The sequence below is a fragment of the Artibeus jamaicensis genome, unplaced genomic scaffold (assembly GCF_021234435.1).
Source record: "Artibeus jamaicensis isolate MK-2021 breed Jamaican fruit bat unplaced genomic scaffold, CSHL_Jam_final contig_851, whole genome shotgun sequence".
Lineage (NCBI taxonomy): Eukaryota > Metazoa > Chordata > Mammalia > Chiroptera > Phyllostomidae > Artibeus > Artibeus jamaicensis.
In genome coordinates this window covers 13561948-13586356 of record NW_026521986.1, presented here as the reverse complement: position 1 = coordinate 13586356, position 24409 = coordinate 13561948, and the positions used below count along the sequence as shown (strand labels likewise).

Here is a 24409-nt window from a genome sequence, read left to right as displayed (position 1 = left end):
GTGATGTTTAAATCCGCCACCACTTAAACTAATTTGCTGCTGTCAGAAAAAGGCAGTGTCAGCTCCCCAGGTGAATATCCCTTTACCAAAGTCAAGGGCATCAAAGCAGTGCAGCCAGAACCCCCACCCCCCGCACCCATATCTGCAGGTTCCACACCGCACGTTCAGGGAACTGCAGGTGGAAAATATTCAGAGAAAATGAGCTAAGTTGTCACTGACATGTACCGTATAGTTAGGCTTACGAGTCTGTATGGAACATGTACAGACTTTGGTTCTTGTCACCATTCCCTAAACAATACAGCCAAACAACCATTCCCATAGCATGTACATTGTATCAGGTATTATAAGGAATAGAGAGACAATTTAAAGTATGTGAGAGAACATGCATAGGTTATATGCAAAGTGGCTTCCGGTATGTGCGAGGAGGGGCAGGTCCAGCAGCCAGTCCCCCACGAATATGGAGGGAGGATTGTATCACGACAACAGGAGTAAGAAGGGGACTCTGGAGCGTGCGTTTGTTCCCACTTGTGGAACTGAGACGATGTGTCGGCGGTCCTCCCTGTCCTCCCCCATCACCAGCTCACCTGTGAGCACATTCCCGCCTCTGGGTGGGGCTGAGGAGGAAGACTTAAGTCTTGCAGGATAATTTTCCCAGAAAATTTTTCCTTTTCCCAGAAAAGAATTAAAAAGGAAAATGGGTTAAATACAAAGTCATCTGATGACTGGGGTTGTAAGAGTGGCTGCTTAGGACCCAGAGGGGTGTGTGTGCTTGTCTGTCTGTCTGTCTGTCTGCAGATGACATAGTAAAGATTGCTAAATGATTTCCAATAACAAAATGTGAAAACACATAGTTCCTTTGTTAGCCACATAGCTGTGGTTTTGTGTCCGTGATTCATGGTGGAAGTGAGTAGCTGCAACAGGCATTTTGTGGGGTTTTTTTTGTTCCTCTTCTTCTCCTAAAAAAATATTTGTGAAAGGTCTAAAATTCAAGGAAGCCCAGTGCCTTTTGAAAAGAAAAATCCCCATTCCTTGCAAAATGAAGACTGCAAATCCAAACCTCTGGGGCTGCCACTTCTCTGCGTCCAGTCGGTCACACTGACGCTGCACTTCCCCCCCAGTCTCAGCCCCTCCTGCTCCTACCACGTCCACCCACAGGTACACCCAGTGGAGGTGAGGGGTTCCATGAGAGGCCTGGGAGGGACTCTGGTGCTGGGAAGAAGAAGGGGTGTCTTCTTGAAACCCCTGCCAAGCCACACTCTTGGGAAACAAACAAACAAAGAAGACTTTTTTTCTTTGAAGTCCTTGGGTCAAGGTCAGAGCCGCTACAGCGGGCTGTAGTGTGTGAGGAAGGCATTGTGAAATCATTGTGTCTTATAGTTAGTCACCTCCGGGTATGAATCCCAGCTCTAACACTTCACAGCTGTGCCGCCTGGAGCACGTGCATTAACCTCCTGAGCCTCAGTTATCTCCTCTGTAAGATGGGGGTGACGTCACTACCTTGTAGAACTGTCAGAAGGATTACTAATAGCTATGCATGGAAATACGTATGAAACCTTTTGGGTGTTCTAGGAATGGCACCCACTCTTATTGGCCCCTAGAATCTAGGTTATCTGAGCCTTTTGTTTCCAATAGAAAAGTAGCAACAGTGGAGACACTGTGAGTTTACCCAGACCCCTTGAACGTGTTGCTGGCCCTGGCAAGGTTTCCTGTCATGGTCAAGGGTGAATGAACACTGGGCTGGGGAATGTCACCTGCCAAAGGCAGATGGAGCTCAGGCCTCGAGACACACGTAGCTCCTCCCTGCTGGTGGGTGGGGACCCAGGCAGGTCAACGGCCTCTCTGTGCTTTCGTTTTCTCTTTCGAAAAATGGGGGTGACTGTTCCTATAGCAGAGTTGTTGCATTTATCAACTGAGGCATCAGTGTAAAGGGCTCAACAAAAATAAAAACTAAAATGCCCATAGCTGATGTCTGGCGTATAATCAGCTGGTAGCTTTGGGCTGCTGCATCACCGAGTGAAGCCTTCTCAGGCTGGGTCCTGGTTCTCATAGGAATCTCTTGTTAATGGTCCTGGAGCAGAGTTTCAGCTCCTGTGAGAATACACTGGCTGCAGGCCTCTAGGACTTTGGCTGACCCCTGAGGAGTGTGTCATTGACCCAGGCCCCCTGCTGCCTTTGTCTACAGCAGGCCTGTCCAGGCAAGTCCAGGAGTAGGGTAAGCTCATCTGAAGTCATAGGCCTGGGTTTTCTGTGCAATAATGCAGGCCTGTTCCACCCTGTGTATGTGTGGGTGGGGTGCGGTGAATATTGTGGAGGGTAGAGTGGTCCCAAAGGCCATGAGCCAGGAACTCAAGGGCTCAGGAGGTGGTCATCTCATGCCAATCTGGTGGTGGCGAGACGCCCACATACCAAGCTCTCTCCCTGGCTTTGGGACGTGGCCTTAACTCTACCCTCTCAGCCTAAAGTTCTCCCCTTCCTCCTCCTCTAATCTCCTGGAATACACGCCGGGTGCTCATAGGCCCTGACTTGTGTTTCCATTCCTGTTCGATGGCTTCACCTCTTCCACCACTTTTTTTTTTCATGTGCTTCTTCGTAGCTCATCCAATGATGAGGCTCAGAGGGGCCCTGGCCCCTTGGGAAACTGAGGCAGCACTTGCTCCAGGACTTCCCAGAGGTGGGGACCAGGTGCCAGACCAGAGCTCTGCACTCCTACCCACCTCTGCCTCTTACCTACCTGCCAGGGAGCAGGGATGCGTGTTCCCTTCTGAGCAGAGCGGGGGGTCATCTGTGTAGGAGACACTCCCCCAGTTCTGCCCCCTTCCCACCTTCAGCCTGCTGGGCGCATCCCCTGGGATCTGTGTGCAGGGGTAGACTCCTCAGCCCGTGCGTGGTGTGGCCACAGAAAGAACTAGAACTCAGAGCAGGGGGACGTGACTCACAGGCGGCAGGACGGTCAGGGTGGGGGCCTCAGGCTGACCAGTGAGGCCGAGGGGGTTGGGCAAGTGGACACAGCAGTGTCAGCAGCAGGAGAGGTCTTGAGACACTGGGGGAGGCTGGCTCCGGGCCCTCTCAGAAGGGCCCTGGGGAGTGAGCGTGCTGGTGTTTCAGATGCCCCGTCAGTGTGTCCGACCCCAGGCAGGGCTTGGCTTCCTATGGGCACTGCCTGCATCCACGTTGGTCTCTCAGAAGCCGTCAGTCTAGAGCCTGCCCCCCGCAGGATTGTCTATGGCGTACTCTCTGACTTGCAGGGACACAGGTGCACACACTTCCAGATGCCGGGGGCTGCTGCCTCTCCAGGAGCCACCATGTCTCGGGGAGACTCTGGCTCTTTAAAAGTCTTTCCTCAACGGGGCTGAAACCTGCTGCCGGGGACACAGTCGTGGGTCCGTCCTCAGGAAATCTTGCCTCCTTTCTGCCACAGCCCTGCCAACGACGTCTGATGACAGAAAGTGCAGTTTGGGGGCAGGGCAGCAAAGTTGGGAGGGTGCCGATTCCCTCAGAGCAGGAAAGGCAGGAGGCCTAAGTGCCTGGGGTATGAGTATGTCCCTTCTAGGGACAGAGAATGCCATGAGGGGAACTAGGGGAGCCTTTTTACCCTACAGTCACGGCCGAGGTAGACTTCCAGGATTCAAGTCCCAACTCCTCCATTTTCTATGCTGTGCTGTCCAGGGCGCTGCTTTAATTTAATTTAATGTAAAACTCAGTTGCTCTTCAAGTGCTCAGTTGCTCTTTTGAGCATTTGAGCTACACTTCCAAGTGCTCAAAAGCCACAAGCAACTAGTAATTAGCATATTGGAAAGCATTTCCTCATCAGGAAGCTCTGCTGGATGGCACGATTCTAGGTGAATGAACTTGGACGAGTTCCTCAACCTCTCTGTGCCTCAGTTTGCTTTTATGGAAAATGGGCTTAATGACAGGACCTAGCCCCTGAAGCAGTTGTGAAGGTTAGACGACCTGCAGAGAACCTAATGTATGATACATGGTACAGAATTAGTGCTCAGTAAATATTCATTGTCATCGTCCAGGATGAGTAGGGCAGGGTTCACGTTCTCCCTGCTCCTCAGTGACACCTGGGAACCCACCAAGCTGGTAGCTCTGACAGCCAGAGGCTGGAGAGTGATGGCTGCTGCCTCAGCCAGCCTGAGTGTCACCTGCTCAGCCCTCAAGCTCTGCATCGCCCAGAATCAGTGGGCTCCTGGCTCTGTGCCAAAGCCACAGTGTCCCCTCCCCTTCATCCGCCAGGCCTGGGTGCCCACTTGTTCCCGGCTGGGGCAGGGCAGGTGTGCAGCAGGGTCTTGGGCAGGAGTATGGCAGCATCTCCCCGCCCCCCCGTACCTGGGGGTTCGGCACAAGGGCCATTGCACCGAGCCTGGGTGCGGTCAGGGCGCAGGGCCTGTGGTGTCAGCCAGGAGGAAAGAATGAGCAGGCCTCTGTGAGGGCGCCCCCTGCCTTGCCAGCGCCCAGATTCTCAGGGGCAGTGAGGCGCCCTGGGCGGCACCAGGGAGTGCTCACCTACAGTCAAAGAAGGAGCGGCCTCTGCCCCTGCAGCCGGAAGAGGAGGCGAAGTTCTGGGACTGCCCTCCTGTCTCGGTGCTGTTCCCGGTCCCCTCCTGCCTCTCTGCCTGCACCCTCTCAGGCCCCCTCACAGGCTCTTCCTCTGCCTCGGAAGTGTGGGTGCTCCCCAGATGCCCTCCACCCTTCTTTACTCTCTCTGCTCCTATATTCCTCAGTGTTTAGCTGTCAGAGCACCTGGAAGTCATAAGAAATACATAAACTATCAATGTAATTAATTCCATGATTAGAGCTGGGGACAGTTTTATTAGCAGAAACTATGACGATCGTCTGTATGTCGATCTAACACAGGCACACGAGTAGAATAAGCTGTCGAGTGAAGTGCGGTGGGCCGTTGCCACGTTTTTCCATTAATAATTCGTTTACAGCTTGTTCATTTGTTTTATCATGTGCTAGCAGACAAGTGGTAGCAAGTGCCAAAGGTGAGAGACGAACTGATGGAGCACAGCTCAAAGCTGAGACCAGCCTGTGCGTTAACACATTTCTCCCTTGAAATGGGGAAGTGTTAGCAGGGTTTATGCCTCGGTCCAGCAGTGGAAGGAACTCTGCTGTGTGGTTTGTTCTGCACACTTTCCCTGGGTGATATCACCCCCCCCGACTCTGTAACCACCCCTCTATACTTGAGGGCCTCCTCCTGGGTATTTCCGTCTGCAGATCCATCTTGAGGCACTCACCCCCCATCATGTCCCTAATTGAGCCATTTCTCTGCTCTCTTATGTTGGGATCTTGGCTTCTGGAGTCCCCTCTGCCCATTCGTCTAGGCCACAGGTGGAAAGTCTCTGTGTCTCAAATAGCCTTTGAGGCCATGCCTTCTCCTGGGTCCCACCCTTGGTTCTTGAAGCTTCAACCACAGCCTCCAGCCCTCCCTAATCTGGCTCATGCACCACCAGGTAATCTTTCCCCAGAGTAATGATCATTTATGAAGGCCCATCCCATCATGCCCCAGACCTCCTCGAAGACCATGAATATCGTGAGGCTAATATATGGCTCCCACTGTGCCCCTCCACCTCTGCTGGGGTGCTGGTCCCTTTGCCAAGCCTCCATTGGAACAGAGGGGATAAGAGGGCCTTTGCCATCTTTGGACCTGACATGTAGTAGGCACTGAGGAAGTGCTTCTTGAGTGAGTGAAAGAGGGCAAGCTACCCCAAAATCTCCAGGGACTCCCCCTTACCCATTGAATACAGCCCAGGCCCCTCCCCCATATTTCAGGCCCTCCGCCCGATGGACCAGGCTCATTCTTCTTAACCCCTCAAAGCCTCAATGTCCTCATCTGTAAAACAGTGATAAAGAAATGACAAATATTGGGTTGGCTTTAGGATGAACTTACCTGGTTCGATCACCTCACTTTTGTGCCTAGGGGTTGTGCAACCTTCACCGAGGCATAGAACCTCCCCGCTCCGCTTTCTTGACTATAACATGGGAATAATGAGCGGCTCTCAAGGTTACAGGGAGGCCCACCTGAGACAATGCATGCATGCTGCATGCATTAGCGGCACAGCAGCTGGCACAGAGAAAGCATTCATTACATTGTAGCACTGGCTTACTCCCCTCCACCCACTTCCTGCTGTTCCTAATTCACGGGCATCCTTCCAAGGTTGCTTTATGAATATGCAAATAAATGCAACAGGTGTCCTTATTTTCTCTATTTTTACACCAAAGTTTACATGCCCCACGCTAGGAGTCAGCCCACTTTTTCCCGTAAAAGGCCAGAGAGTAAGTATGTCAGGCTTTGGACGCCATATGGCCTGTGCGCCTCTCAGCCCTGCCTTTGGAGGGGAAAAGCAGTCTTAGACAATGAGCGTGGCTGTGTTCCAGTCCGCTTTATTTATGGAAACTTAAATTTGATTTTTATATTGCTTTCTCATGTCATGAAATATTATTCTCCTTTTGATTTTTTCAACCATTTAAAAATGTAAAAAACGATTGTTATTTCACAGTCTGTACGAAAACAGTCAGTGGGCCAGATTTGGGCTGTTTTTTCACTTTTCAGTATATCTTGGAGAACTTTCTTTATGGATGTAAAGGAGCGGCTTCTTTCTGTTTCAAGGGCGTATGACTCCATCCTGTGGATGTATCCGAGTTTGTTTGACCAATCCTCTACTGAAAGGCACTTAAGTTGTTTCTATTCTTTACAAAATATTTTGCTATTACAAAATAGTGCTGTCGTGAATAATCTTGTTCATCCATCATTTTTGACTTTTACATGTGTATTAGGTCCCATTCCCCTAGTGGTGCAGCTGGGAAATGGATTGGGGTGACCTATTGAGGGGAGAGCTAAGGGAGGGAAAGAAGCAGAATGAGAAGGTGGTAAGGGCAAAGCAAGAATTGGTCCTGAGGAAACCAAGCACAGGCCTGATTGAGGGTGGAGCTTGCAGAGCCCGAGCTACCTTGAGGCCAGGGGGGTGGGGCTTTTGAACTTCTGGTTCAAGCAGTCATTGGCTTAGTGGTCAAGGGAGTGGGAGGAGCCTGTCAAGTGGCTGCCATCAGCCAAGAGCAGAACTCCGAAGAAGCCAGGGGAGGGCGCACCAGCTGCAAAGGGGACCTGAACTGGGAGGTAGCAGCACCCACCACCTCAGATTTATCTGCAGCACAGTCTTGGAGGTGGAATTGGAGGGGCAGCATACATGCACTGCGGTGTAGACAGACAGTGCCAAATTGCTGTCCATTAGGCCTGTATCAATTTACATTCCTGCTGGCAACATCTGAGAGTGCCTGTTTGGGCACAATCTCATCAAATTAGTCAATTATTAATCTTTTGGATTTTTGTTAAGCTGATTGATGACACAGTGCTACCTCAGACGCAGTTTTCATTGGCACATCTCTTAGAATGGGAACGACTGAGAATATCTTCATGGGTTTCAGAAAAATTTACATATTTTTTGTGAGCTGTTTATATTCCTTTCCTGATTTTTCCTTCAGGACTGTTGTCTGTCATTTTTCTTTCTAGAGCTCTTTACATGTTATAGAAATTAGTCTTTTGTCTCTGACATGAGTTGCACATACTTTTCTCACTTTGTCATTTGTCTGTTTAACTTTGTTTAAGGTGGTTTTGGCCAAGCAGAGGTTTTCAATCATAGGGTTGTGCAGACAAATAAATGGTAGAATATGTAAAACACGGGGTGCGAGGCGCACTACCTGGTAGGCACTGAGTCGAGGTGGTCTCCCTTCCTCCCCTCTCCTCGGTGCTTTAACTCACTGTGCTCATTATTCTTCTTTAAGTATGGTTCTGGCTTCCCATTTTCTTACATTACTTCTCTTATGTGGAATGTCTTCCTTTCCGTTTTTGACTGTAAAAGCCCTACCCTTTCTCAAATGGGTAGAAAGTCGAATGTCAGAGTCTCTCTTTCACCTGCACTCCTGTGCCTCTGTCCACCATCACAGCCCACCTTGGGTCCTCGCTGTTTATTCCCACATATTTGCCATGGGTTTCCCGAGCTTCTGTTTTCTTAGCTATTAACTGGAGTTGCCGGAGGAAATAGAGATTTATTTTTATTACGCAATGATGGACGTTTACTGTAAAAAAATGTACTGAAAAAATTCCACAAATATAGAAACATAGAAAGTTCAAAACAGCAGTTACACATACATGGGCGCTCTCATTCCCCCGGGGCAGCTGCTGCGGGCAGGTCCTTCCGGGCCTTTTCTATGACTGTATAAGTATTTATAGGGGGAGAGAGAGAGTTTTTCTTAGAACAGAAAATTGGAAGCATGCCATCCATTTTATCCTGCAACTTGCTTTTTTTCATTCCATAAATCATTGTGAGTAAGAGGATGCATTTGAGGCACCTGGCTCAGTGTCCGTTAATGGGAGCCGTCACTGTTCTGCCACCTTGTAGAGTATTTTTAAATGTCCTTTTGGCAGCAGAATACCCATCAAACAAAACAGTATCTGGAAGCCCATTTATAAATGAGATAGGGTGGAGCTGCCAGGCAAGGGTGAAGGTGGGTGGGGAGGTGGGCACAGAACCCATTTGTTTTCCCATCACTGTTCGAAAACCTGAGAGTGTTGGGCAGGGTGTAGGCACATCACACTCAACTGAGTGGCATCATTACGGGGCTGTACTGTCCAAGCAAGCTGGTGGCTCCCCTGGTGGTCTTCAGCTGGCCCTTAAGGGGTGTGAACTCAGGAATCTTGGAGACATTCACACCCAGTTCCAGGGCGAGAAACAAGTGACAGCAACAATAACAAACAACAATGACAATAGACCACCAAAAAAGAAACTTTCGGGTTTCCATCTTGACCTAATTGGAGAACGCAGTGCCGAGTGGTCTGGGCAGAATACGAGTGACTCCCTTCACCTCTCTGGGGGCCGACAGTAAGCTGAGCCATGGCACCAGGCTGGTGCTGCCAGGAGGAGACCCTCACGGACCCACCAGCTCGCCCACCTCTCTTACGAGCTTTTTCTGGGAAGCGGTGAAAAGGACTGTGTTTTCTGCTGCAGCTGGTTTTCTGCTGCAGCTGGTTTTCTGCTGCAGCTGATTGTGCTGGGAATGAGGAGCAGGTGTCTGAGGTCTGGGCTCCCAGGGCTCCCAGGGCTCCCAGGGCTCCCAGGGCTCCCTGGGCGGCTAACAGGACCTCCCTCCCACTCCAGCCCCTGAACTCGGGAAGCAGGGTGAGGCACGGCTGAGTCCGACCGGACTGAGGGTTCTCTGTGGGTGGCACTGGGAGGAGGAGCAGCGTTGAAGCTCACAGGAGCCGAGCCCTAGGCCACCAGCGCTGGGGAGAGCTGCAGGGTGCTGGGTTCTGACACCTCTCCCGGTTTGGGTTCTTCTGGGGGAGAAGAAGAGGGAGCCTGTTTGTGGCCTGGGCATCCAAGGCCAATAGAACTGAAGTAGGGGCGGTGGAAGGAGGGGCATCCCAGGACCTTATCCCACTTGAGTGAGGAATCCAGTGGGGAGGCCAGCGGTGGGACCTACGAGGGGAGGGAGAACCGCCCAAGCCTGAGTAGATGCTTCTAGGTCAAGTTTATTGGGCACATTTAAACTTTTTGATGCCATTCTTTTTGGACAGCAATATACCACTGGGTACCTAGAGCTATAAATGTTTGTAACCTTTGATATGGTCATTCTAGGCCAGAGAATTAATCCTAAAATAATAATCTTTTCAAAATGTTTATCATTAGAATTTTTCAAAGATACAGAGTAAAATAGAACAGTTTAATGACTCTCTCTATACTAAAGGAATATTTTAACAGAAGGAAAAAAAGCCACACGAGTGAAAATATTTACAGTTAAAAATAACTATAATGAGAATGTCTAAATAAATTGTGATTCATCTTCAAATAGACTATTATGTAGCAATTAAGATGATAAATATGAAAATTTTGGAATTGTATAAAGTCCAATGAAGAATAAGAATTTGAACTGTGATGACAATAGTTTAAGAACGTAACTTGAGCAAAGGTTGAAAGGAAATATGCAAATTATTTGTTCTGTTGGGGCAGGGGATGATGAGTTCATTTTTTTCTCCTTGAATATTATTTTTATATTTTCACAATAAATTAAATGAAAGGGATGGTCTAGGCTCTGCCCCAAGCCAGTCTATGGCTGTCTGTGTCAGGCACCTGCCCCAGGTAATGTGTGGGAATAGTCGCATTAAGAAGTGGCAGAGGGTAGGCACAGGACTTGGTTTGGGGGCAGGGGCTGTTCCATAAGAGTCTCACAGACTCAGAATGTTAGAGCTACATGGGACCATCTAACACCTTCATTTTGTTGTCAAGGGTCCTGAGGCCCAGAGAGGCAAAGCGACTTGCCCAGAACACCCAGCCAAAGCCTGGCTGTGCCACGGAGCTAACACTGCCATGGGGCCAGCTCTTAGCTCAGTCCCCTGCTTCAGGGCACCTTTGTTTCCTTGGAATTGGCAAGAAAGCAGCCGAACAGAGAGCATGCTCCTGGTGCAGACGGGGGTGGGATCCTGAGCAGGGACGGCACAGGGACACGGCTCCTCGATGCGTAAACCCTGGTGCCATGGTTGTCTCCACAGGAGCCTGAGTGAGCGCAGCCAGACCCAGCCCCCCCAGCAGCGTGTGGGGCTGTCCCGGACCGTCCGACTTTACCCGGCCACCCCAGCCAATGGCCAGTTGACTTCCAATGCCCTGCCTGTGGGGCCAGGCCTTGAGCAGAGGGACGGCGCCCAGCAGGCAGTGTACCTGGACCGCCCGTCATCCCCCTGGGGTAAGGATGCCCTGTCTCCGGGACCTGGAAGAGCAGGGCATCGAAACCTCTGATTCTCTTCTCCCTGCCTTGCTTCTCTCCTCCACGCTCCCTGAAGGGCTGAGTTGCCACCTGTCCCTCATCATCTCAGCCAATCAACAAACAATCATCTATCTGGTGCTTGCTTTGTGGCAGGCTCCAGGGGTTCAAAACCAGCTGGTCGGAACTTCGGCCCTTTGAGACTCTTAGACTTTGCTCCATTTCTGCCCCATGGCCACCCAACCTGCTTCCTTCATGTTCAGCTATAAATCTCAGCCCCTGGCCCCAGTCCTTCCAACTCACCCTTCCTGAAAACCCCAACCTCCCTGGACCAAACCGACCGGTTGCATTCTTAGCACCTATGGCTGGGCCTCAGCTTCCCAGAGGAGAGAACTGGCACCCTGTGCATTCATGCCTCCACACACGCTTGGTTGTCCGTCTGCAACCCTCCTCCGTGTGCCTGGACACACTCTCTCCTTCTTCAGAGCAGCTACTCCAGTGGCTCCCACTTTCCCACGTCCCATCGGCACGCAGAGAGCCCGCAGGGAGCCCCTCCCGTCCCGCCCATCTGCACCACCACGATGCAGACTGACGCCTCACCTCAGCCTGTGCCCGAGCCCATTTCCTTTCTCTTTCTTTTTCCATTTAAAAAATTGGGGTAAAGCCCTGACTGGTGTGGCTCAGTTGGTCGGGCATCATCCTGCAAAGTGAAAAGTCACCAGTTTGCAGGTTTGGTCCCCATTTGGGGTGCATACAAGAGGCAGCTGATCGATGTTTCTCTTTCACATCAATGTTTCTCTCTTTCTCCCTCCCTTTCCCTCTCTAAAAATAAATAAAGTCTTCTTAAAAATTGAGGTAAAATTCACATAATATAACATTACATTTTACAGTGCACATAGCAATGGTTTTCAGTATATTCATAATTTGACACAACTGCCACACTTATCTAATTCCAGTACATGGTCATTACTCAAAACAAACAAGCACACAAATCTCATAGCCATTAAGGGGGCGCTCCCTCCCCTGGCCCCCACCTCCCCAGCCCCGGGCCCCACTGGTCTGCTTTCTGTCTCTACAGATTTGCACACCCTGGACATTTTGTATAAATGGGACCATGCGACACATGGCCCCTTACGTCTGGCTCCTGCCGCTGGCACAGTGTTTTCAAGGTTAATCTGTGTGGTAGCCTGTGTCAGTACTTCACTCCTTTTCATAGTCAATGACCTCCTCTTGTCGTCCTGAAAAGGCCGCATCCCTCTTCTTGTCTGAGGCACACACACCTCCTTTCTTGATTCCTGTGGAAAGCTAGACTACCCAACCTGTCCTTGCCTCGTCCCCTCTGTCCTCCCCCCTCAACCAGTCCCTCTCTCAGCCCTTTCCTGGCAGCATGTACCACTCCTTATAGCTCTCTCCGTCACACACACAGTCACTTCTCCATCTTTCTCCAGCTTCCTCTCTCTCCCCTGCCATACTGGTGAGGTTTCTTGAATGGGTGGTCCGCATAGGCTTTTCACACTGCCCCCTTCAACCCCTCTGCCCCCAGCGTCCCTCCCTGAGCTCCCCACACCACAGGAGCACCCCTGCTTTGAATTTCCAGTGCCACCACATTTAAGTGAAGAGACCTCAGCTCACGCTGCTGTAGTGACTTCCCCACCGGTCGTCCTCCCTCCCCTCCACCTGCACACCCAGTGGGGAGGGCATTCGGCCCCCCCACCCTCTGTTTCCTCTTCGGTCTGTTACTGGAACTTTTCAGTGACTCCCCACTACCAACCAAATAAGGTACCAATCCTTGTTCTGGAAAGCAGCCACCCAACCTGTCTGTAATCGTTCTTTCAGGCTTTGTCTCCCCGCTAGAAAACTCTCCACTCCGGCAGGTCTGAGCTGCATTCTGTTCTCTGCCCTTCCGTTCAAAGCCCAGCTGCAGCACTCACAACCTGCCTTCTCTGAGCCCATTTCCTTGCCTGTACAGTGGAACTATTAGATTGGATATAGGAATGTTGCCAATATCCAACCATTCTAACATTCAAACGTGGCAACTTCTAATGGTTCAACCTAAACTGCTACTCAAGAGGGTGCAGGGTTAATGAGCCTAAAGCATGAGCTTGGCTGGCTGCACACTCATGTCCCTCAGCAAATGCTGCTCTGTGAGCATCTTGAAGGTGTTACTCTGCCCGAACTGTGGGACTTTGTATCCGGTGGGTGCTTAGCAAATGCCCTTGGGATGGATTCATCCCTGGTCCCATGGGCCTTTCTAACCGGGCCCTGGAGGTCACACCCGTGCCTCTCAGCCCTGCCCCCTGGACCCAAGCCCTCTCTCTGCAGGGCTGAACCTCACGGAGAAAATCAAGAAGATCAAGATCGTCTTCACTCCTACCATCTGCAAGCAGACGTGTGCCTACGGGCACTGTGCCAACAGCTGTGAGCGTGGCGACACCACCACCTTGTACAGCCAGGGCGGTCACGGGCATGACCCCAAGTCTGGCTTCCGCATCTGTGAGTCCCTTCGGCCCTCAGACGACGGTTCCCGGCTGGCTCTGTCTCCCAGGCTATTGTGGGGTGGAGGAAAGGCCTGAAAGGTCTTTTCTAAAAGGCGAGGGCTAGTTGTCATCTACGCTTCCTCACGCCCGGGCCTCCTGGAAAGTCCCTGCACTGCAGGCGACGCTGGGCCCCCCGGGCCGTGCAGATTTGGAGTCCTGCCCCCCTCCTTCTCTGTGGTCACTCACTGGCACCATGGTGGGTGCCGCTAAGTTCTTCCACGGCCAGTCACCTGAGGTCAATGTTGTAGATTTCTGCCAGATCCCCTGCCTGAACGGAGGCCGCTGCATCGGCAGGGATGAGTGCTGGTGCCCCACCAACTCCACCGGGAAGTTCTGTCACTTGCCTACTCCAAAGCTGGACAGGAAGCTTGCAGAGAGGGGCTCCCACCACAAGGCTCCCCCCGAGGGCCCTTTGAGGCAGTCCACCTTCACCCTGCCGCTCTCCAACCAGCTGTGTGAGTACAGGGCTGGGGCCGGGGGCGGGGGGGTGCCCTGGCTCACCTGGCAGGGTGGGTGCCAGCTTCGTGGTGGAGGGGACAGCGAGCTGTCTCCAGGCCTGTCTTCACAGCCAGACCTCCCTCCTCCTCACCCTCACGGCTCAGTTCTGTTCCCTAAACTTCTCTTTGCCCTTCAGTCGGAATTCAGCAATATATTTGCCCTTACCCTCTGCTGGGTGCTGTACATAAGGTGAAAGAGTAGAAGGGCAGGGTCCTGCCTTCAAGGAGCCCATGAACTTGGAAAACAGAGGGAGGATAGACAAGAAAGAGAATAGCGTCATAAAACACTTCCTATTTCCCCTGGCTTCATTATTAGGTGCCAAATAAAAGGATACACACACACACACACACACACACACACACACACACAGAGTCTTCTATGACCGTGTACATACATGGTCAGGGAGTGGACGGAGAGTCCCCTATGTTCAGGGAAGCTGCCTGGAGGAGGTGGGCTTTGGATAGACCTTAAACAATGGGTAGCAAAGAGGAGTGGGAGGGATTCCTCTGCAGAGGGACTGGCCTGAGCTACGACGTGGAGGCAGGACCACGCAGTTGGGCTGGAGCTCAGGGACTGTACAGGATCTTGGGGAAAGTGGAATCAGGAAGGCAGTTTAGAAGCTGATAGTGAAAGTCCTTCCCTGAAAGGGTTGTGGCTTCATCCTGTCCTCACTGAGGAATTGTGCTGGAGTTTGAGTACAGTGCAGAAATGAAGGAAACTTTGGAGGTGACACACAGCCAGTGGCCTGTGTGTCTTCAGAGGGTAAAGCCCTGTTTCTCCAACTCTGACCCCTCCTGCCCCTGTGCCCAGCCTCTGTGAACCCCTCCTTGGTGAAGGTGCACATTCACCACCCGCCCGAGGCCTCCGTACAGGTCCACCAGGTGGCTCGGGTGCGGGGTGGGGCCGAGGAAGCCCCGGAGGAGAACAGCGTGGAGACCAGACCCTCAGCCCGGCTCCCTGCCAGCCCCGGCCACAGCTACCGGGACAGCAACAGCATCCCCACTCGGTCTGGAGAGGCCCCTCAGCCACTGCCCCGAGCGGCACCCAGGCCTCGGGGACTGCTGGGCCGGTGTTACCTGAGCGCTGTGAATGGCCAGGTGAGAAAGCAGCTCCTACCTCAACCCTGAAGCTTCCAGAATAGTGATTGCCCCACCCCCCACTCTGCCCCTTCCCTCTTTCCTTCTCCTCCTTATAAAAAGTGAGTTAGTGCCTGCGGGCCCTCCCATTTCCCAGATGGAAAAACTCAGGACTTAAAATTGCCTGAGTGTAGAGAGGCTGAGCCTCCTCCTTGGGCTCAACTAGGAACCTGCCAGTGCACCCAGAAAACGGCCCGAGAGACTCCCCCTTGGAGAACCAGTGTCCTCGGGCCTGGGAAATCCTGGGCTTTCCCGGAGCTGAGTCTAGTCAACCCCGCCTCCCCCCAGTGTGTCCCGCCCCCCTGTGCACGGACGGTGGGGCTATTAAATCTGGAGCGAAAGATTTTGATATTCAGCTGAAATTGGAATCACAGAGATATGGAATTAGCAAATGCAGGTTAACCCCCAAAGCCTTGGGGGTGCAATGATGGAAGCAGCCTTAGACCATGACAGAAAACCCTGTGGGCTTTCTGAGCTAAGGCCCCTAAGAACAGGGGCAAAGCCAGACCTAGGATGGTTTTTCTTGGGCTTGCAGTTTGGTGTTTCTGGGAATCCCTCTTGAGGGTAGGGACCTGGAGGAGGTAGGGGAAGCCAGAGGATAAGGACTCTGAGTCCCCAACCCTCCCTGGCCTCTCAGCTTGTGGTGTCCCTGAGCCTGGGCCATGCCTACAGGGAAGGCTGGCACCTTGGGTGATCCTGGATTTTGACAGAGGGGAAACCCACCCTTCGGGACCCCCTATCTGTGGACTGGGACAGAAAGGAGACAGCGTGCAGACAGTGTGCAGAATATCTTATTTTGCCTGGGATGCTACAGACATAGATACACTCAAGTCCCCATCACTCAAGTTTAGGGTCTGGCTAAGGGGACTGCAAGTCTCTCTGCTTCCAGCCGCTGACACTTCCCTACCCTCCCTTGGGTGGGGGTATCCTTGGGCAAAGTGTTGGGGAAGGGAGCCCTCCTCTCAGGCTTTCCTGGGACATCTCTGTGCACAGCAGGGCAGGGCAGAAGGGGTGACACATGTCCATGGCCTTTTTTCTAGTGTGCCAACCCCCTGCTGGAGCTGACCACCCAAGAGGACTGCTGTGGCAGTGTGGGGGCCTTTTGGGGGGTGACCTTGTGTGCCCCATGCCCGCCCAGACCAGGTGAGTGCTGGGTGCCAGGGTCCAGGCTTGTGTGGGAAGCTGCCCCAGGGCCTGGCCTCTGCTGCCCCCCTCCACGCCCCTTAGGGGCCAGGCTGGTGCAACATGCTGATAGACTAGGCAGCCTTTCCAGATCTGCTTTGAGGGAACCTCTGGCCGATGGTCCAGGCTGCTCGGACCCTGTGCCGGATGCAGCCGGGCCTACCAGCTCCATCTGGTTTCCCGGGAGAGGTTCCTCCGTCTTGCCAGTTGTTCTTGCTCAGATTGTGGGAATCTCATCCCATGCTGGGCCCTCTCCTAACCCTGTACCCCCTTCCCCATACTCCCTGCCTGGGGATTAGGGGCCTGGAAGTTTGGGGTTGGTGACTTAGTGTTTCCCTCATTCTCTCCCTGGAGGGGCCCTCAGGCCTCCTCCTCGCCGCCTGTGTCTGCCTCCAGTCTTTGAATCAGGATTGGGTGTCTGTCCCAGAATGTCTTCAGCCTCGAGAATGGAAAGTCCAGTTCCCTGCCCTCTTTTGGACAGTGTGAGAAAACCTAACATGTATTTATTCATTTATTCATTCATGCACTCACTCAGCAAATACTCTCTGGGTGCCTCATCTGTGCCAAGCACTGAGAATTCAAGAGTAAGCAAAACGCTGTCCTCTCATAGGTGTTGACCTTGCAGTTGGAAGGCTGTCACGAGCATGGCTTCCGCCTGCTCAGCCTGTCTCCCCCCTCCAGGCCTCACTCCTGGGCCCGGTCTCGCCATGTATTTCTTTTGCCCGTCAGCAATCTACTTGGTGAGTCAGCTTTGTGGGGGGCCTGGACCGGAGCCCAAAGGTAGGAGGGGCAGAGCTGCTCTCAACTTCAGACTCGGCTTTGGAGCAGTGACCATATTTTCCTAACTAAAAGTAAGTGTGGATGGTTTCACAGTGCAGTGTAATTTTTGGTGAAACAGCAAAGGGTTGGACAGCTCCCAGACTTGAACATCCAGCACATACCAGGTATCAGAACCAGCGCTGCCCACGGCCTCTCTGCTCCGTCTCTGATCTACAAAGTGCAAACAGTGATAGTATCAGCCTCGTAGGGTTGCTGTGGAGAGTAAGCGAAATGATGCATGTGCTCAGTGTTAGCACCATAAACGGTCGTTGTTGATAGTATCACGAAAAAGTACGTCTCCAAAAAGGGAAAAGGGAATGGACCACTGCCCCTTGCAGAAGTGTGCCTCACACCGTTCAGCATCTCCCCCTGCAGGCCAGAGATGTTGTGGGCACTTTTCTTTTTCCCTTGTTTTCCTTCCTCCTCCTGGCCAGGCTGACCCTTGAGGCTTCCGTATCCCACATTCTACTGTCAACAGCTATTTATGCTGATGAAGCAAGTTTGAAGTGTCCCTAGTGTGCACGCCCTGGACCGACAGTGGAGAGTGAGGTTGGAATAGTGCCTCTTGTCTCCAAGTGTACAGTCTGGTGAGGGAGGGGGATGCAGACAGGTGATGGGCATCGGGAAAACAGTGCTCAGGTGGTGACTAGACAGTGGGAACAGACAGCAGAACGGGGGACCCTGGTGGGTCCTGTAGCAATATTGTGAAATTAGAGAAAAGCCCCCCTTTTATTTGCCCTAAACAGTCTTTTTTTCCTAAACAGTCTTTATAAATAAATATGCAAATCTAGGATGCCAATGGTCCCCTTAATGTGATCATTTCATGCAGTGTGCAACCTGTACATCTGTAGGAAATCCTAGCTCAAACTGGTGAATCAGGGAGAGCTTCTTAGAGCAGGTGACATTCAGGGTGAGACCTGAAGACTTACCAAAATAAGCCAGTCAAAGAGATGGGGAATTGTTCAACAAGCTAGGGAAATTGCATGTACAGGGGAGACCAAAAGAGCGAGCAACATTTCCTGGAGCACAGCACACCCAAGGCTGAGTCCCCACCCCCCACCTTCCTGTCCCAGGTGTCACCTCCCACCACCTCCCTCCCCACCCCGACTCCAACTGAGCCCAGCACGTTCAGCAAGCTGGGCACCAGGTTGCAGACCCTGGAATGTCAGGCGTTCTAGCACACCAAAGAACGTGATAGCAAAGACCAGCACAACATGAACATTTAGAACACATTACAGTGCAGCTGGGCATTGTACAGAGAAGGGGCAAGAGCTGGGAGCCTTGTTTGTGTTGACGGGGTGCCAGGACACCTGGCTCCATGCCCACACCTGGGGCTTGGTGGGCGGTGTTTGTTTAAGGAGGCACGACAAGCAAGCCACTGTGCAAGAGTGAGAAAAAGAAAGGCTGGCTGCCACGGTGGGATTGAGAATGGTGGGCAAGACTTCTGGGTTCTAGAACATTCTCAGCCCTGGTGGCTTGGCCTCTCTGAGCCTCTATTTCCCCAATAAAATAAAGCTTTTCCCCTCAGAGAAGAATTTCGTCATGCCCCATGAAGTGGTCTAGCAGAATTGGGGACGAGGGGAGGAACACAGCCAGCAGTAAGGGAGCCATGTGACTTCACTGCTTCCCCTACTTCACTTTTGGCTTCCGAGGCTCTGTGCTGACTGTCGAAGAAGGTTCCTGCAGAATGCTGCTATGTCTGACATGGAAGGGCTGCCCTGGAGTCTCGGCTATGACACAAATTCCCTTTTCTTCTAGAAAAATTCCCTAGTGCCCTCTTTCTCAGGGAGATGGCCAAGCCAGTCTAGATTAGCCCATGGTGCCCCCTTCTCTCTTCAGTGAGTGACAGATGTGGCTGACCTGCCTGACCCCTTGGGAGTTATCAAAGGTCCCCACTCAGAACTTCTGAAGTTCCCTGGCCAGGGTCTGGAGAGAACCTGGCTTTCAAAAGCCACTCTGATTGAAGCCACATTTTTTGAGTTTTCATCTGAGAAAGACAGACATCTGGGTTGACTGGAAAGTTGGCCACTGCCCCATCTGTCTTGGCACTGGCTGTGTCAACCCCAAGCCCCCTTTGCTGGGGCCAGCGGGGCTGGCACACAGCTCGAGGCTCGCATTGGTGGGCTCCAGCTGTTTGCCACGAGGTTGTCTTTCCATCTGCCTGGCAGGGGATGAGTTCCCCTTAGAATAGCCACCAGTCACTGAGCTTTTACACTACGCTAGGCTCACAGCTTGCAGGGTCTCATTTAGTTGTTACGACCACCTACAAGCTAAGGCTCCTTATCCCCTTGGACAGATGCGGAAAATTAAGTGCAGAGAAGGCTGAGTTCCAAGGTCACACAGTCAGGACAAGTGGAGCTAGACTTTAAACACCACGACATGCCAGATTCTCAGCTGACCCGGCTCCCCCTAATTATTCTGGGGAAGCCTGGCCAAGCCTAAAGACAACAGAAATCGGGATCCTGAGCCATAATTTCACAGACAGGAGGATGCACGCCAGGGCTGTATTTCATGAGTTATGTGTCCAAGAAGGACAATGTCCTTCAAGACGAGCGGGATTGTGCCCTGGCCAGTGTGGCTCAGGTGGTCAGGGTATCATCTTATAACTGAGAGGTTGTGGGTTCAATCCCTGGTTGGAAAATATGTCTGGTTTGGGGTTCAATCCCTGGTTCAGCATTTATGGGAGGCAACCGATTGATGCTTCTCTCTTGTATCAATGTTTCTCTTTCTCCTTTCTTCTCTCTCAAAGAGCAATGAAAAAAAATAGTGACCTCAGATGAGGTCACTCATCTCAGAAACACTTTTGTTTAAAAAAAGAAAGGTCCGGATTGAGTAGACAGGCAGGGCAGCAATCTGCAGCCCAGGCCTAAGAGTTAACAGAGTTGCACTGACAGCATAGTCTTAGGGAGAGGTGGGTGGGCTTGTTTCATCCCGTTCAGGAGGGCAAAGCTGGTGTGTGGCTGTTTCTGCTAAGCAGAGCTCAACTCGAAACTGAGCGTAAGGAACAGCTTATTAAAAATTGCAGCTGGGACTTCTGGTCAAGATGGCAGAGCAGGTAAATGCTATGCTTGCCTCCTCCCATGGCCACATCAAATTTACAACTAAATGGTAGAACAATCACCCTGGAGAACCATCTGAAGACAGCTGAACAGACCTCCCGTGACTAAGGATATAAAGAAGCAGCCATGTAGAGACTGAATTTTTAAAAAACCTCAACCACCCAGCAATATAATGGGGTGTGTCTAGAAGTGGTGAGCTCCCCGCCCCAGGGAGTGTGCCTACCTTGGTAGAAGGTTTGTAGAAGGAGTTGGGGAAGGAAATTGATTTTTGAAGGTGAAGAGTTTATATATACATCCAAAAATTTATTTGAAATACTCAATGTAAAGAAAGCTTGGGACTGGCTTTGTTTTATCAGGTCCTGAAAGGAATGTGACAGACACAGGTGTGTGATGCCGCCCCGGTGGAGGGTGGACAGGTGAGGGTGATTGGGGCATGAGGCCAGGCTGGAGGAGGGAAACATAAGGCAGGTCACAGCAATGACACCGTTGTCATCACCGTCACTGTTGTGCAGAGCACTTCATAAGCGCTAGGCACCATGCAGAGTGCTTCCTCATGTCACTGTATCCCAACAATATCTCTAGTAGCTTCAGGTGTTACTACCTTTCTTTCACTAATGAGGACACTGGGCCTGAAAACCCAGGTCTACGCAACTCCAGACCTCTGCTTCTAACCGCTCTCTCACTGCCTCCTGTGCTGCTCCTGGTGCCCTTGGCGTTGGCCAAACTTGAGGACCCCAGTGTGGGGAACAGCTGTGCTGGGGTGGAGTTCCTCTTCCCGGGGACTCTGGGTGAGACGCCCAGTCTCCTGACCTTAAACAAATGCAATCTTCAGAATTTCTGTTGTTGGATTGAAAAAAGCAGTGTGTCTTTGGCTTGGGGATGTTCTGAGAGCTTCTTCCATGAGGCTCAAAGCATCCTGGGAATTACGCCTGGACCCATGTTAGCGCCCTCCCTGCACAAGCAGGGCTGTCCCCAGCATGTGGTACCTTGGGCCTGGAGAGCGCCGGGAAGGGACCGGGGCAGGGTGGCTGGGTGGCACCTGCCTGAACTGGGGTCTGGCTGGACCTCTCTCCACCGCACTGTTTGTGGTGACTAAGGCGCCCACTTTGGCTCTAGTGCTCCCTGAGGAAGCAGTCAGAGCACAAATTGGGCTGGAATGTCTACAGTATTGGGAGGATCCATTAGGATTTCACCAAGGAGGACAATCTGGAATAATGAACATTATGGTAATTACCAACATGTGACAAGCATTATGCTCAGAGTTTTACATGCTTGTTCAGTGTTCACAGTAACCCTCCCAGGAAGGAATTGTCACCCCCATTTTATGGATACAACAAATGAGGCTCAGAGAGGTTAAGCAAGTTGCCCAGGTCTCTCCAGCCAGTGAGGAGCTGCAGACCAGTTTGCTATTCTTGAGATTGTGTGGAAGGAAGGAAGGGAGGGAGGGAGGGAAGGAGGGAGAGGGGAGGAAGGGAGGAAGGAGTGCGCCTTGGGGAGCAGCCAGAGGCTGTGGCAGACACCATGCTAGCCTCAGCCTGACGCTGAGCACCTCCATCTAGTGGGTCCTCACAACAACCCCCAAGTTGAGTTTCCATCCCCACTTCTACAGATGAAAAAATTAGACTGAAATCAGTTTTAAAAAAGACTGAAGGGTGTTAAGAAATGTGCCCAGGTCCCACCACTCTGACTGGAGCCAGGAATTGGGTGCAGGTCTGCCTGCCCCAGCACCCACCGGTTTTCACCTACTACTCTGGGAAATAGAACTTTCTCTCCAGCTTTCCTGCCTGCACTTTGCAAACTGGGGTTCGGCTCCAGCCTGCTCACATGCCCCTGCACACCGAGCTCGACCTCATCCACCTCATCTGGTATGTGTGACAGTGTGTGTGTGCACCCTCTGGGCAGAGGGGTGTGTGGCAGGGGACCCTCCACATCTCCCTGCCGCAGCCGTCTGTCATCACAGGCTGAGACAGCCCTGGCTTATAAAGAGCCATGTGGCCAGGCTTACGTCTCCACCTCCTTCCCGAGCTCTGTCATGGAGTCAGGGCCAAAACTGTCTCCAGCAATTAGTTCGCTCTTGTTGAGGCCTTCCTGGGAGTTCCAGCAGCAAAGGGAGAGAGGTAGCAGGGCAGGGGTGGGCTGCAGCCGGGGGTCTCTGCTTCCTCCCTGGTCTGGGCCCAGGCTGAGGTGCACCAGTGAATGGACAGCTGGGGAGGGGGGCCAGAAGACCTGGGTGCCAGGCCCAGGTGGCCCGGGTCTCCTTACGCTTGTGTGTCCTACTTGACTCTCGGGCATTTTGTGTCCTCCAGACTCCCTGGAGTTCAGGCTGATCCCAGCTGACCCCTCAGGAGCTGCTTTGGCCTCCTTGGGTCTAAGAGTCCCAGTGGCAAGGTCACCTGCATCTTCCCAGTGTCTCCTCAAAGCACCCGTGGAAATCGGGGTTAGCAGCCATTCTCTCTCCCCACTTCTCCCAAATCCTCCGCTCCCTATGCACTGGCCCTTGAGCTGGCTGAGCAGCCCCGGGGGGTGGTAGAGTTCTTCATCATCCCTTTATTGATCTGGCACTTCGGCCATGGACATTGGGGAGCACATACCCAGCTTCTAATCAGCTCTTCTGGCCTCCCCCTGGGCATCCTTCTGTTTTCTTTTGTTTTTGATCCTCACCCAAGGGCATGCCCATTGATTTGAGAGAGAGCGAGGAACTCGATGTGAGAGAGAAACATCCATTGGTTGCCTCTTGTATGTGCCCCTATCAGGAATTGGACCTGCAGCCTCAGTACGTGCCCTGACTGGGAATCGAACCCACAATCTTTTAGCGTATGGGATGACACCTCAACCAACCGTGCCACCCGGCCAGGGCTCCTTGTCTTTTTTTTAATTTCCCATTTGTTCTCCTGATCTCTTGTAAGGAAAAATGGGAAGGGGGCAGGGGGGGGAGGGAGGACTCCCAGAAAGGGTGATATGCTTCTTTCTGGCAGGCATCTTCCTGTGACCTCCGACCCTATGATCCTCAGCCTGGACACCCCCTCAGGCTTGCCATGAATTCAATCATTTACTTACTGGGAAACAATAGAGAGGAATGGTTCAGAATTTACCCCCTGGGATAATGCCTGGGATCATAATCCCAGCTCCAGCCTCCTGCTGGGGGACTTTGGGCATGTTTCCTAACCCCTCTGTGCCTCAGTTTGCTCATCTGTAAAATGGGGATAGTATTAGTAAGTAGCTCCAAGGGTTGTTATGAGGATGAAATAAGTAATGTGTGTAAAGTTTTCATAATAGGGCCTGGACCATAGTGAGTTCTGCTTTAGGGTTTGCTCTCATCATTCACTCAGTTTTGACTGAGCATCCGTACTGCTCCATGTACTGTGCTCGGTTCTAGAGACACGGTGACAGTGAAGGAGACGAGGTCCTCGTCCTCCCAGAGTTTGCACTTTATTGGGGGAGAGGGGCAAGCGAACAGCCTGCCGTGTTATGTGCTGTTAACAACAGGGGAGCGCCAGCCAGCGTGTGTTGGGGGCACTTGAGAGGTGCACCTGGGGGCGCTGCCAGGAGTGGCGATGCCTGCCCCCCCACTCGGACTCGCACAGCTCGGGTGCTGGAGCCCAGTCCCCCACAGAGTGACGGGCAGGCCCTGAGTGGGGCTTTCCACAGCAGGGGCAGGTAGTGCAACTTATGTTCACATCTTTTTAATCTTAAAAAAGTACGCTTTACTAATGGTCTGTCTGTCTGACTGCCACCTGTCATGGTTGGCACACACAGAGGCAGGGACGAGTGGGGTTGCAAGAAACGGGGGCACCTCCCCTGTTTGTCTGGGACATCACAGCACACAGCACACGGCGGTGCGTGGCAGACGAGGCTTTCCAACTGCGTTGTCCAATTTTAACCTCAGCAAACCTCACCAAGTGGGGAAGCGACTCAAAGATCCCTGCAGAGAAACCGGGTTCAAAATAAGACTAATGACATAATTGCAAGTAATCATTAAAAATATGCTAAGCTGACACTTCCCCTCTACCGTGTAATCAGCCTTGGAGGCCAGCATCCAACCGACCGAGAAGGCCACGTGAACTATGGTTTATATCTGCTGTCGTTCCTGACAGGCCTTGCCTTGGGTGTATAACGTGCCCTGAGACAGCACCTAATGACAGGCTTGAAGCTGTCTTGATAAAAAAAAAATTAAAAACACCAAGACACTCAAACTTTGCTGTACCATTGACTGAAAGTATAGCTATTTCTAACATGTCTTCTGGTATTTGCAAGAATCTATTTCAACGATAAAATATATGAAGAACTATCTTTTTCTGTAAGCCACGAAAGAAAAAATGAACTGGAGGACACATATTCCCGATAGTAAGTGAATTCCTGAATTAAAACAAAACGAAATAGAACAAAGCGCTGGCAGTGCACCTGCAGACACAGCGTG

At 52.0% G+C, this 24409-nt stretch overlaps 1 protein-coding gene across 2 annotated transcripts in view; it reads left to right on the top strand.

The window, feature by feature from the left end:
• Window positions 1-24409, top strand: part of LTBP2 (latent transforming growth factor beta binding protein 2) — an 88029-nt gene that overhangs the window by 29116 nt on the left and 34504 nt on the right. For both annotated transcript variants that reach the window (XM_053673272.1, XM_037128195.2), the window contains exons 4-8: window positions 10553-10743; window positions 13084-13254; window positions 13547-13753; window positions 14607-14893; window positions 15973-16075. In XM_053673272.1, the coding sequence (XP_053529247.1) occupies window positions 10553-10743; window positions 13084-13254; window positions 13547-13753; window positions 14607-14893; window positions 15973-16075 (959 nt within the window). The remainder of the gene's footprint in view (window positions 1-10552; window positions 10744-13083; window positions 13255-13546; window positions 13754-14606; window positions 14894-15972; window positions 16076-24409) is intronic.